Source organism: Corvus kubaryi, unplaced genomic scaffold (assembly GCF_017639235.1).
Source record: "Corvus kubaryi isolate FWS band 111438036 unplaced genomic scaffold, C.kubaryi_AGA036_p1.0 37285, whole genome shotgun sequence".
Lineage (NCBI taxonomy): Eukaryota > Metazoa > Chordata > Aves > Passeriformes > Corvidae > Corvus > Corvus kubaryi.
In genome coordinates this window covers 1,803,886-1,815,425 of record NW_024581089.1, presented here as the reverse complement: position 1 = coordinate 1,815,425, position 11,540 = coordinate 1,803,886, and the positions used below count along the sequence as shown (strand labels likewise).

The following is an 11,540-nucleotide window of genomic DNA, read 5'->3' as shown; positions in this document are numbered from 1 at the left end:
GGCGGGCTCGGGGCGGGCTCCGGGCGGGCTGGGGGCGAGGCTGAGGCGGGCTCGGGGCGGGCTCGGGGCGGGCTCTGGGCGAGGCTGAGGCGGGCTCGGGGCGGGCTCGGGGCGAGGCTGAGGCGGGCTCGGGGCGGGCTCGGGGCGTGGCTGAGGCGGGCTCGGGGCGGGCTCTGGGCGGGCTCTGGGCGGGCTCGGGGCGGGCTCGGGGCGAGGCTGAGGCGGGCTCTGGGCGGGCTCGGGGCCGGGCCGTTCCGTTCCCTCGCGCGGGCTCCGTGCGCAGGCGCAGTGGCGGCGCGGCGGTGAGGGTGAGGGTGAGGGTGAGGGTGGCGGTGAGCGTGGCGGGCGGCGGGAACGGCTCGGCTCGGTCTCCCCGAACCCACAGGGACACCCCGGGACCGGGCACTGCCCGTCCGAACCCACAGGGACACCCTGGAACTCCCCGGTACCGCCCCGGGGTCCGGGTGCGGGTCCTGCCGGTCCCCATCACGTTGCGGCCCGCCCGGTGTGGATCCCTAGCCCGCCGTCCCTTGGCAAAGCGGATCCCGGTTTAAGGCAGAGAAGCCTGCCAGGCCACGGCTCTAACTGCAGAATTTATTCCCTGATTCACAGAGTCACAGAATCTCCCGAGCTGGAAGGGATCCTCAGGGATCATCCAGTCCAGCTCCTGGCCCTGCACAGACACCCCAACAACCCCACCCTGGGCATCCCTGGCAGCGCTGTCCAAACGCTCCTGGGAGCTCAGACTGTTCAGAACGGTTCATATTTAGGTACTTGTGTGGTGTCTGCTTTTGTGCTCATACCTCTGCTTTATTCCTGAATGTATTTTGTTCCTTTATTTACTGGAGTTTCCCTCATAAGCTCTTAGCTGAGGAGCATCCCTGTGTGCTCTGCAGGGGATGCCCCAGGCCACATCAGAGATCTCCAGCACACCCGTGCCTGTGTTTGTCTGGTGTCAGAGTTACAGAACTGAACCTCTGTTACCCTGCAGGATCCATTGAGAATTTGCTACTGCAGAGGGGGTCTTGCTGAAACACAGAAAAATGGGTGAACCTTAACTCCTGAGTGTTAAATCTTTTGTTTCCACTTTTTAGGAGGAAAAATTAGGAAATGGCAGAAGCAGTATTTCACCCCCCAAGAAGGAAAAGAAGAGTTTTTGAGTCGTACGAGGCTCCCTTTCCTGTGGATGTAGGGGGGAAGGATTTCAGAGTATGCCAGGCTGAGATCATTAACAACAATGTGATTGTGAGGAACCCAGAGGATATTGAACAGCTCTACAACAAGGTGCTGCACCCTGTTAGCACAATATTTGTAGTGTTTTAAATGCAGGTAAAACATAATACTGGTTCAAATCTGCTGCCTTTATGCTTTCCTGCCCCTTCAGCCTCCTGTGATTCTCCTTATTTCCCTTCTCTCCTGAAATCAATACAAAAAGTTTATTCTGTATCAAATGTGAGAAGTCTTTCTTATCCAAGCAAGTAAATTTTGGCATTAAGTGATATTGTGAGCTAAGAAACAGCTGCAAAGCCTTCATGTTTATGTCTCCTTTCAAGATTTCATGCGACTTTTCAAAGCATTTTTGTGTTTTTAAAGCTCAGGAGGTTGAAATATTGATGTTTTATCAATGCCTGTATGATTCTTTTAATTTCAGAGTGATTTATTCCTGTGTACAATAATCTGTGTTAAGTTTTTTGTGTCTGAGCACCATTTCAGCAGCATTCTAGTGCAGTGGTATCTCTTTGGTTTCAGGTGTTGTTTTCAAACATTTGCTGGGAGGTTTTGGCTGACAAATATTCAGAATTCAGGAAAAAGACCCAACACTCTCCAGGCTAAATGGGATTGAAACCCCTGGTAAAATCAGGTGTTTTAATACTGAACCTGTTACGAGCAGCCAAACAAGCTTTAGGCAGAGCTTAAATGCTGCAGGAGTTCAGCTGTTTGTTCCAGCTGATCTCAGCAGTCCACGTTTTATAACTGGGAAAGAAGTTCATTTTTGTGCCATGAGATAATTAGGGGTTTTTCCTGTCCTTTGCAGGGCTACTTTGGAAAAGGGATCCTTTCCAGGAGCCGGCCAGTGTTCAGCATTTCAGATCCTCTGCTGGTGGCCAAGTGGAGAGGTAAATGGGGCCTGTTTGTACCTCATCACTGCTCTGGTAGCTCTTCTCACCTTTCCTCACTCATTGAAGGTGTATTTTTATGAATTACCTGCAGAAGAATAATCTGCTGGATCAGGTTGAAGGTATCTCTCTCCCCATCTCTTGTGCCAAGGAAAATCCAAGAATACGAAATCCATGTGGATAATTCCTTAGTGCATTCTCCTAAATCTTCACTGAGTTGTTGCTTGGGAAGTCTGAAGTAAAGGGACCATCCTGGGACTTTTCTTTCCCCTATTTTCCTGGGGTTTAATCTGCAGATTTTGATGTCCCTGAAATCATAAGGGGATGATTTGTAAAGTTTTCAATCTGGTTGTAGCCAGTTACACCCAGTCTGCTCTTGCCTGTTTATAGGAAGACTCATTCCTTACTCTTCTCTCCCATGACAGTGAAGTCCCAGTGGACATCAGTGCATTTTATCACATCCCTCCATAATTGCCCGGAGGAAAACAGTGTATTTAGTTGTTCTCTTGTGCATGCTGTTACCTCTGTACCTTCTCTGGTTCTGCTGTGGCCCTGCTTGAAAAGTGGGACCAAAATGGCACTGAGGACTGAAAAAGGGGGATAATTACCATCTCAGTGATCAGAATCTCACAAAACCATCTTTATATTGATGAAACAATGTAGGATTTTTCTTTATTTAACAGGTGTTAACACAAACATGCCCATAATTACATCTCAAAAGTAAGTTAATTTGCTTTTTTCTTGGTGTTTTTAGGAAACAGATTACTCTTGTTTATATTTCTCTTACTGGCTTTCAGATTGTTGGCTGTATAAATAATGAGGGTGACTTGCTTCTGTTTTCTCATTATTTCATTTATAAATCCCATTAGAAGAAGTAGAAATAGGGTAGGGGATGATATTCAGAGTGGTTTTTCATGTAAGCTTGCAGGTATTAGTGCTGAATAGAAGCCAAGGCTGAGTGCATGCATGGTGTGGGTAATTACCTGTGCACATTTGTGCACAGTAACTGCTGGTGTGTGTCTGTGAACTGTGCTGAACCTCCAGGGTTTAAGTGTTAATTAAAGGATGTAATCCCTGGAATTCCTCATTTATTTTGTTCCCCAGGTACCAGCGCCGTGTGCAGTGGGCTAAAAGTGTCCTGCAGGAGCAGGGCCTCGACGACTGCTCCGTCACCAAAATCCTGGACAGCTACACCAAACCCCTGGGGCTGCCCTTCTCCAGAGAGGATGGGGCTGAACAAACTGGAGACAGCTGCACCAGCGTGGGCCCAAACCCAGAAAATACAGAACCATCCAGGCAATCTGCTGGCAGTGAAGGAGCCCAAAGTCCTGAGGGTCAGAACGGGGGCTCCAAGGAGGGAGGAGATGCAGCCATGGATCCTGGGAGTGGCTCCAGGGACCAGGAGCAGGGGGATTCCAGAGAAATGGCTGAAGGATCCTGCCACAGGGACCCTCCTGTGCTCTGTGGCTGCGAGGGGAAGCAGAGCCCTGAGCAGAGGGCTTGGCAGGGGATGGACTTGAGGGAATGTGCTCCGGAGTATGTGCTGGTGCAAGAGGAGGAAGAAGGAAGCTCCTGTCCTGAAGATGACTCCACTTGTGCACAAGGAAATGTAAGGAAAAAGAGGATCCTCATCTTTTAGAAAAGCTGCTTTCCAAATTCAGTATTTTTTCCAGTTTAACATTTTAGTAATACAGTCAATTTTTCTTGTAGCTTGTCAAGAAGGAAGTATTAGTATGCAGAAAAAACCCATTTAGGATTTTTGAGTACTTACAACTCAGCTTGGAAGAGGTATGTGTCAAGCACAGTGCAAGTTGGTTTGCTTTTCATATGAAAAAGCAAACATTGATCTATGTTACAATGTCATTTAATACCTGTTTCTAGAGTGCAGGGTCCTCCTGTGGCTCCTAAGTACTTGCATTGTCTTAGTCATAAAACTTAGCTTGGATAACCTGTGATAATTACATGAGATGATGAAAAAATAGTAAGGGTCCAATCCGATTTGCTTTAGATGAATAATCCCACTGCCAGAGAGACCAGTGGCAGGACTTAAATATAGAAATACCAGGAACATAATGTTTATATGAATCCTGTTTCAATAGTGCTGCTTCTAAATATATTATGTGTTAATTTTAACACCATGCCTTCAGCAGGGATGATGTAGAAAATTAATTAATTAATTAAGCCTTTGTTCTTGCAAGGCTTTGTGTATAAACCACAGGAGGAATGTAGCTATGAGTTAAACTTAATCTGTTTGGTTTTTTCAGGCTTTTTTCTTGGTGTATGCCCTGGGATGTTTAAGTATTTATTATGGTGAGGTAAGAGATTGAATTAATTTTGGGTTACTGGGGATACTCTTCCTCTGGATATGGTTTGGTCTGAAATCTTTACCTATATGGCAGTGATTTATGCTGTTAATTCTGGAGGAGGAAATATCAAACAGAGTATTGGGAAGATTTTCTTACAAGTAATGGTATTTATGTTTAGGAAATACAGGTCTGAAAGCTTTAAGTTTACCAAGACAAATATAATTAAGCACAGTCTGTCTGTTGAGAAAGGATTTTTGTTGTAACTTAGGCAGGAAATGTGGGAGAAATAATATGGTGAATAGTCCCACCTGAAATGGCAAAATTCCTTGGAATTTGACACATTAATTCTATTGAACTATTATTCATGAAATGACAGTAGTTCAAACCTGTGCTTTTAGTTTAAGATTTATCAGGCTTTCCTTTAAACAGGGCTGTTATGGGACTGATTGTGAACTGCCTAACAGACCCACAAAGTGGAGTACCAGGTTCCTGTCTTGTTTTTAGGGATTCTGTGTTTTACTGCCTGTAGTTGATGCTGTGTGCAGCAGCCTGGGGAGTTTGGTATTTGGCTGCTGTGATATTTGGTGTTTGGCTGCAGTGCTGTGTGTAGCAGAGCATGACTGGTTTATATCAATGCAGTGACCTTGCTGTGTGGTTTTCAGGAGCCCCTGAGCATTGTGAAGCTGTGGGAAGTGTTCAGTGAGGTGAAGCCTGACTTCAAAACCACCTACATGGCCTATCACTACTTCAGGGGCAAGGGCTGGGTGCCCAAGGTGGGGCTGAAGTACGGCACGGATCTCTGTGAGTACCTCCCCAAAAATGGGATCGTTTCCAGCTCACCCCTCCTTCAGGCAAGGCAGAACTGCAGGCCCAGAGAGGAATTCAATGAGGAGCTGCAGAACTGGAGCAGCCTTTGCTGCTTGCAGTTGGTGAAGGACGTTTGGGGTTAGCAGTGAAGTTGGGATGTGAGTGGAAAGGAACATCCCATATCCATCCGCTGAAGAGACAGCTTGGAAGGTCTGGTTTGCTTCATGAGGTTCATAATTCCTACAGGATTGCACTGAAATTCCCTTCCCAACTTTCTCTGTCCCCTTCTAAACACATTTTCTGCAGTGCTAATGTGACAGTCTCTAGAGTAACAGGTTTGAATTCAGATCCCAACTCACATCAAAGTTCATGCACATCATTCATCCCATTCAATAGAAGCTGGACTTGTGCTGAATTTACTGCTAAGACTCTTTCTCTGTGTGGGTTTTTGGAGGGAGAGGGAGAAGGGACTTGTTTTTTGTCATTAATGGTCGGGGGTTTTAAGATTACAGAAATAATTAGTGGAGTCCTTGCAAAGTAATTAAGAACTCCATTTAGCTCATGTCAACATAAACAGTGCAGTAATGCCTGTTACTGCAGCAGAAATGTGACAATATTGATGGGCCCTGGTATTAAACTCACTGGAACTCTGATCTAACTGAGGTGTTTCTCTTTCATTTCAGTGCTGTATCGAAAAGGGCCCCCCTTCTACCACGCCAGGTTTGACACTCATGTTTCTGCCTCATTCCTTCGCTTCAAATTAAATTCCACTCACACCAATTTAGAATCTTCACTGGTTAAGCACAGATTCATCACTCAAAATATGCTGCCAGCTAGGAATGTGAGATTTCTTCTAGCAGAGTACAAAGTGACACCATTTCTTTGATTTTAAATAACAGGCATTAAAAATTACAAGTTGTAGATGATGATGCACTCAGGAAAATAATTGGATTTATTAATGCTGACTTAGAAAAATATATGGTCTGGGTAATTGATGTGATTTGGGAGAACTTTTAAGGGATGATGATTGTCTTTATTTGTTGGCTAGTCAGGTTGAAGTCCTAGATAATAAATTGGTTATAAATGTCAGCTCGGCATTAACAAAGAGAATGCCACAAACATCAGGAGAAGGGTGGGGAGGGAAGGTGCCATTGGCATATCCACAACTTCAGTATTTCTCCTCTCTTCCTTACAGAAAAAGACTAAATTTCAACTTGCTACCTGCAAGCTGGCAGATTGTTTAATGCCAGTTCTTAGCCTCTAATTCCTGAGTTTTCTTCAGAAAATGGCAATTTCCTCTCTGTGACTTGTCCTGCCTGCTGTGTCTTCCAGTTACTCTGTCATTGCTGAGTTGGTGGATGATAATTTTGAAGGTTCCCTTCGCAGACCCCTCAGCTGGATGTCCCTGTCTGGGCTGAACAGAACAACTGCAAATGCTTCTAAGGTACAAGTGCTGGGGTAAAAACAGCTTTGGAGTGATTAATGTGCAGTTTCACTCCAAAGGCGCAGGGAGTTTGAGGCTGAACAATATGAGTAGGGAGAGAAGTGTCCTTTTTCAATATCCAAGTGAATCCTGGAAGAATTATTATTAAATCATTATTATTAAAGTTCTGCCACCTGTAGGAATGTTAAAAGTTGTGTGAGAAACAGCAAAAAGACCTGAGGGACACTTGTTTCCTGATTGCCACTTCTGTTTTTAAAGCCCTTTCCACCTCCCAGGATTTTCTTTTGAGCAGTGAGACTGAAATTTCCCTGAGATTTTCTGTGTGAGCTTCACGGTGCTTCCATAATCCACTGAAATTCCTGTGTTTCCTGGCTGCCTGCAGGAGCTCATGCTCTGCTATTTGATCAGACCTTCTGACATGACTGCAGAGGAGATGTCAACCCCAGAGTGTATGAAGAGAATCAAGGTTCAGGTGAGTGGTTCCTGCCTTTCTGCAGCTCCTTGGGAGAACTGTTCCTTGTTCTTTGGCTTGATTTGGGTTTTGCACACATGGCTGCAATAAAATTAAATTCCTTCATGCCCCAAGTCATGAAAAGTGCATTGCAGGCTCTCTAAAAACTTAAAAATCTCCTAATCTGAATGTTGCTGTGCATGTAAGCATTTGCCTGGGGAAATAGTAATACCTCTGGAGGTATGTTTGTTTATTTCTGAACATGTGTTTCATGTTCAGAAATAAATGGAGAAATGTGTGAGAGTTCAGGAACAAACGCAGTCATCTACTAAAATTTCTCAATGGTCATGTAATACAATCAATTTTACAGACCTAATCCCTATCCCTCACAGGTTATCTGTAGCTTTGGGGTTTTTTCCCCATAATAATTGCTGGGTTTTATTTCAGGAACTGATTGTTACTCGTTGGGTTTCTTCCCGTGAGCGCAGTGAACAGGATGAATTTTAACTGACTGCACAAGAAAAAACTCACTTTTATAAAATCACTTCTTGTTGTTTGTTACCTGATCTCATGATGAACTGTTGCCTTAGAAGGTTTTCTACCAACATATTCACTTGGTGTGTGTAAATGCTATTTAAAATGAGTTGTATCATGTTTACTGGAGAGAATGTTGTACTGTAAAATGTAACTGAACAGATGAAAGGGAAAAAATTAAAGCTGTGTCCCAACTCAAAATATAAAAGATAAAAAGGTGTATGTTTGAGTGGTGGCTACGCTGCAGTCATTAGGAACAGTATTTCTGCTATTATGGCACCACAAACCTGACTGCACAGTCTTGGTGAAGTTGCACAAATTTGGATTTGGGGAGAGGTTCGGTTGTTGCAGTTGGGTGCCTGGACCCTGGAACTTATTTTCATAATCATAAGCTTAGAATTGAGGAACTCTTCCCAGAATGTGCAAGGATTTAAATTTACTCTGTGGCCGAATCAGGTGTTGGGCGCCTTTCCCCATCAGGCTGAGATGTGTTGCTTCCCTTGGGATTTGCACTTCACACTCAGGAATTCACACATCTGAATTCAGCCTTGGCTTCCTTGCTTCACCATGCAGTTCAGAATGGAAAAGAAATCTGACTGGCAAAGAGGCTGGATTTATTTGTTGTTGTATTTATTAGTAATTACAGGAAAGGAAAATAACAGTGAATCTGCAGTCAGATAGGGATTGGGGATTTCAGCAGCACACCAGCAGGCTCCCTTTTTTTACTCATCAGTAAACAATTGCAGCAGGAAAAGGCCGTTGAGGTTTGCTGCAGCTGAAGTTCCCACAGTTCATTTGTAAAGCCCTGAATTCCACAGCAGCCCTGATTTCTGGTGTGAAGTGTCTTTGCAGAACAGAGCACACAGTGAGTGTTAAAGCAGGAAAGATTTTTGCATAGGAATAGTTCCCATGGAAATTCTCTGTGCTGTGTACATTGTATGTGTACATTCATTCACTGAAATGCACAAGCTCAGTCTCCTGATCCTTCCCTGAGGAGCAGGATAAAGTTAATTATGTTTTTTTAACAACATTCAGCCCTAACCCCTGAGATGTGGAGCTTTAACCCTTCCTTTCCCATGGCTGCTGTCCTACTCCAGCAAGGTGTCGTTTCCAGCCCCGCTGTCCTGCTCTTGCTCGGGCAGGGGCACGACGTAGCAGTCGCTGTGTGCCAGCTCCTGGTGCAGGGTGAGGTACCTGGAGGCCTCCCTGGTGTGTGGGATCAGGAACCTCTCGGTGAACTGGGCCTTGCTCAGGGGCTCCCGGCCCCGGCCCTGCCGGACGCGGTTGACGAAGGCCAGGGCGAAGGTGTAGCAGTTGTGCTGCTGCTCCTCGTACCTGGGGAAACAGCTGCTCAGCAAGGGCCCTCCTCACCACTCAGGGGGAATGCTTACTCAAGGAAAGCTCTCCACGAGCTTCCCCTTGATCCCACTGGTTCAATAGATTCCATTCATCACAAGCAGTACTTCCCAGCCAGGGAACTCTCTCAGTTTTATTCTTAGGGCTGCAAGATTTGACAAAAATGAGTTCTTTTTTTTTATCCTTATTTGGCTTTTACCTTGTTACCCTTTGCTCTTTCACCTGTTGTTACCAACTCTTTCCCGCAGCCCCAGAGTTAATTGTGTGCCACCACGGGTGTGTGGGAGCTCATTTAAAATCCAGTTCCTTCTATCTGTGATGTTCTCTACTATCCTTCAGTAAGTGAAGAGCTATCTAGAAAATCAGAATCAGGCTTGGCCTGAACCCAAAGGAGTTACAGGATTAATGCAGTTCCTGTCCATTGAAAAAATAAGCAGAGGATTTAATTAAAAGAGTTCAGTTTTCAGTTCAGTGGCCATTGGTCTGGTTGTAGAAAAAGTAGGTCACTGTGTCAGGGGGTGGCAGATGGAAACCAAAGCTTGGAGAAGGGATGCACACATCTCTCCACCTCCTGCCAGCGATTTTTTGATGTCAAGTCAGTTTTAGTACTACTGGGAACTGTAAAAGTAACACAAATCCTGTTGGCTTTACCAACTCTGTAAACATCTAAAAATTCTTTTCGAAATTAAATTCTTCCATCTCCTTTAGGGGGGTAATGTATGATCCCTGAAATTTTATAGTCAGCACATAGAGAATTGCTAAGAAAGGCTTTTGATTTGATGTTTTCTTTTTTTCTTTTATATTATGGTTACATTTATTCAGTGAAAGCCAGGCAGGCTCTGTATTACAGCTGCTCCTACTGAGGGACAATCCCAGGACTGGTGTTTTCCTGGAGAGCTGCTCTGTCCCCAGCAGAGCTGGAAACCAGCCTGGTTTCCCATTTCTCACCACTGACAACAAAAACATCATCTGGATATTAGAACTGGGCAAGAATCCCATCACTGTGCTCAGCCTTCAAATGCAAATACAACTCAAACTCCTGAAACCTAGAAAAACAATTATGGAGCTGTGCCTGGACTTTTGTACTCAGCAGCGTCCAGGTACTGTGTCATTGAACTGAGTGCTTAATGCAAAATTCCCTAAAGCCACCTCTTGGTTTAGAGCTTTCATGTCCTAGCAGATGAGTTTGTTACTTAAAATTCAGAACACTCTGTCCATCCAGGGCAGGCTGAGGGCGATCCTGGGGCTGTCAGGAATGTGTGTCCTGAAGGACACCAAGCTCTGAATGGCCCCCACACCTTGTGGGGTCCGAGAGGAACCAGCCCAGTTCATCCCAAACGCACCCCAGACTGTCATCTACACACCTGTGAGGGAGCCAGGCCTCTTCCAAGGAAAATTCCTCCAGGAGGTCATCCCACTGCTGCAGGAGCTCCGACATGTCCGGCTGCACCAGGGGGATGCTGATGCACTGCTCCCAGCCACTGCCAGCCCTGTGCACACCCTCCTGGTCATAGTTGTACACCACGCCTGGAAACACAGCAATGGGGCGCTGGGGGACACACACACAGCCCTTTTTGGGGTGTTTTTGTGACTTCACTTCCCATCAGCTGAGTAGGAAATGCAGTCCTGGCTTCCAGCAAAGACCTGGTCTCATTTTCACAGCGTGGTTTGAAAAAAAGTTTTGCTCTCTGATAATCAGAGCAATTTAAGGACAACCAGGCTTCATTTTTAACCCTCAAATTTGACTGTATTAAATATACATCTGAAATGATGTTTTGCAGGGTGGGCCTACTCTAGGGAGAACCCAGTAGGACTTTTAAAAATGTTTTTTAATTAGGGGTGTTTTTAGAATTACCAAAAACTGTGTGGAACTCAAACCTTCCCGTAATTCCTTTAAAGCAGGCCTAGCAGTTCATTCGGGCTGGAAGGCACATGTTTATTCTATTCAAGGCCTGTTCAGTCCCTTCAGGGGAATGGATTTGCTCTGGAGCTCTGCGGCAAGGTGAGATCATTCCCAGTGCCCGATCCCAGGATATTCCGAGCTGGCATTTGCAGGGCAGCACGGGTGGCATCTGGGGTGACTGGAGGGGACACGGGGCTGAGCTGGCTCCTGCCGGGGTGTGGGAGGGGGCCCCAGGGTGCTGGTTACCCTGGGAATTGGTGATCCCGACGTGCAGATCGGAGTGCCCGTCGTAGCCGCTGCAAGAGGAGCAGAGGGGCTGCTGAGGGACAGAACGGCCCCGCACGGCTCCACCGACACCTGGAAAAGGGGCTGCATTCCCAGAACGGGCGGGATCCCCCTTCCTGCCCCGTCCCTTCCCCTTCCCCTTCCCCCTCCTGCCCCCTTCCCTGCCCGTTCCATTTTCCTTCCCCTTGCGTTCCCCTTCTCTTTCCCTTTCCTTCCCTTCTCCTGCCCTTTGCCCTCCCCATTCCAATTCCCTTCCCTTTCTTCTTCCATTTCCCTGCCCTTTTCTTTCCCCATTCCCTCCCAGTGACCTCCTTTTTCCCCTCCCCATTCCCCTTCC

The 11,540-nt window shown here is 46.1% G+C and overlaps 2 protein-coding genes across 4 annotated transcripts in view; one reads left to right on the top strand and one right to left on the bottom strand.

Moving 5' to 3' along the window:
* The first annotated feature begins 331 nt into the window (after positions 1 to 331).
* On the top strand, positions 332 to 7,768 carry TSEN2 (tRNA splicing endonuclease subunit 2). Of its 2 annotated transcripts, XM_042026707.1 has the most exons (12): positions 332 to 770; positions 1,095 to 1,284; positions 2,036 to 2,117; positions 2,801 to 2,837; positions 3,222 to 3,726; positions 3,828 to 3,905; positions 4,382 to 4,432; positions 5,086 to 5,224; positions 5,914 to 5,950; positions 6,563 to 6,674; positions 7,057 to 7,146; positions 7,573 to 7,768. In XM_042026707.1, exons 2-12 carry the CDS (start codon positions 1,111 to 1,113, stop codon positions 7,630 to 7,632), a joined length of 1,365 nt encoding a protein of 454 aa, XP_041882641.1. In that variant the 5' UTR covers positions 332 to 770; positions 1,095 to 1,110; the 3' UTR covers positions 7,633 to 7,768. The 2 variants fall into 2 exon arrangements, with proteins under 2 accessions (XP_041882641.1, XP_041882642.1); XM_042026708.1 differs by lacking the exon at positions 332 to 770 and having other exon boundaries at positions 1,192 to 1,329.
* Positions 7,769 to 8,268: 500 nt separating this feature from the next.
* Positions 8,269 to 11,540, bottom strand: part of MKRN2OS (MKRN2 opposite strand) — a 4,143-nt gene continuing 871 nt past the window's right edge. Inside the window, exons 2-4 of one of the 2 annotated variants that reach the window (XM_042026712.1) lie at positions 11,165 to 11,214; positions 10,380 to 10,542; positions 8,269 to 8,994 (exon numbers count right to left, since the gene is read on the bottom strand). In XM_042026712.1, the coding sequence (XP_041882646.1) occupies positions 8,748 to 8,994; positions 10,380 to 10,542; positions 11,165 to 11,214 (460 nt within the window). In that variant the 3' untranslated portion in view covers positions 8,269 to 8,747. The other variant, XM_042026713.1, reaches the window with a different exon arrangement.

Coding starts and splice junctions, on each gene's coding strand:
- TSEN2 (XM_042026707.1), top strand. CDS start 1,111: ATGGCAGAAGCAGTATTTCACCCCCCAAGAAGGAAAAGAAGAGTTTTT. Junction 5,951..6,562: donor CCCCCCTTCTACCACGCCAG/GTTTGACACTCA, acceptor TGTGTCTTCCAG/TTACTCTGTCATTGCTGAGT. Junction 6,675..7,056: donor CAACTGCAAATGCTTCTAAG/GTACAAGTGCTG, acceptor GGCTGCCTGCAG/GAGCTCATGCTCTGCTATTT.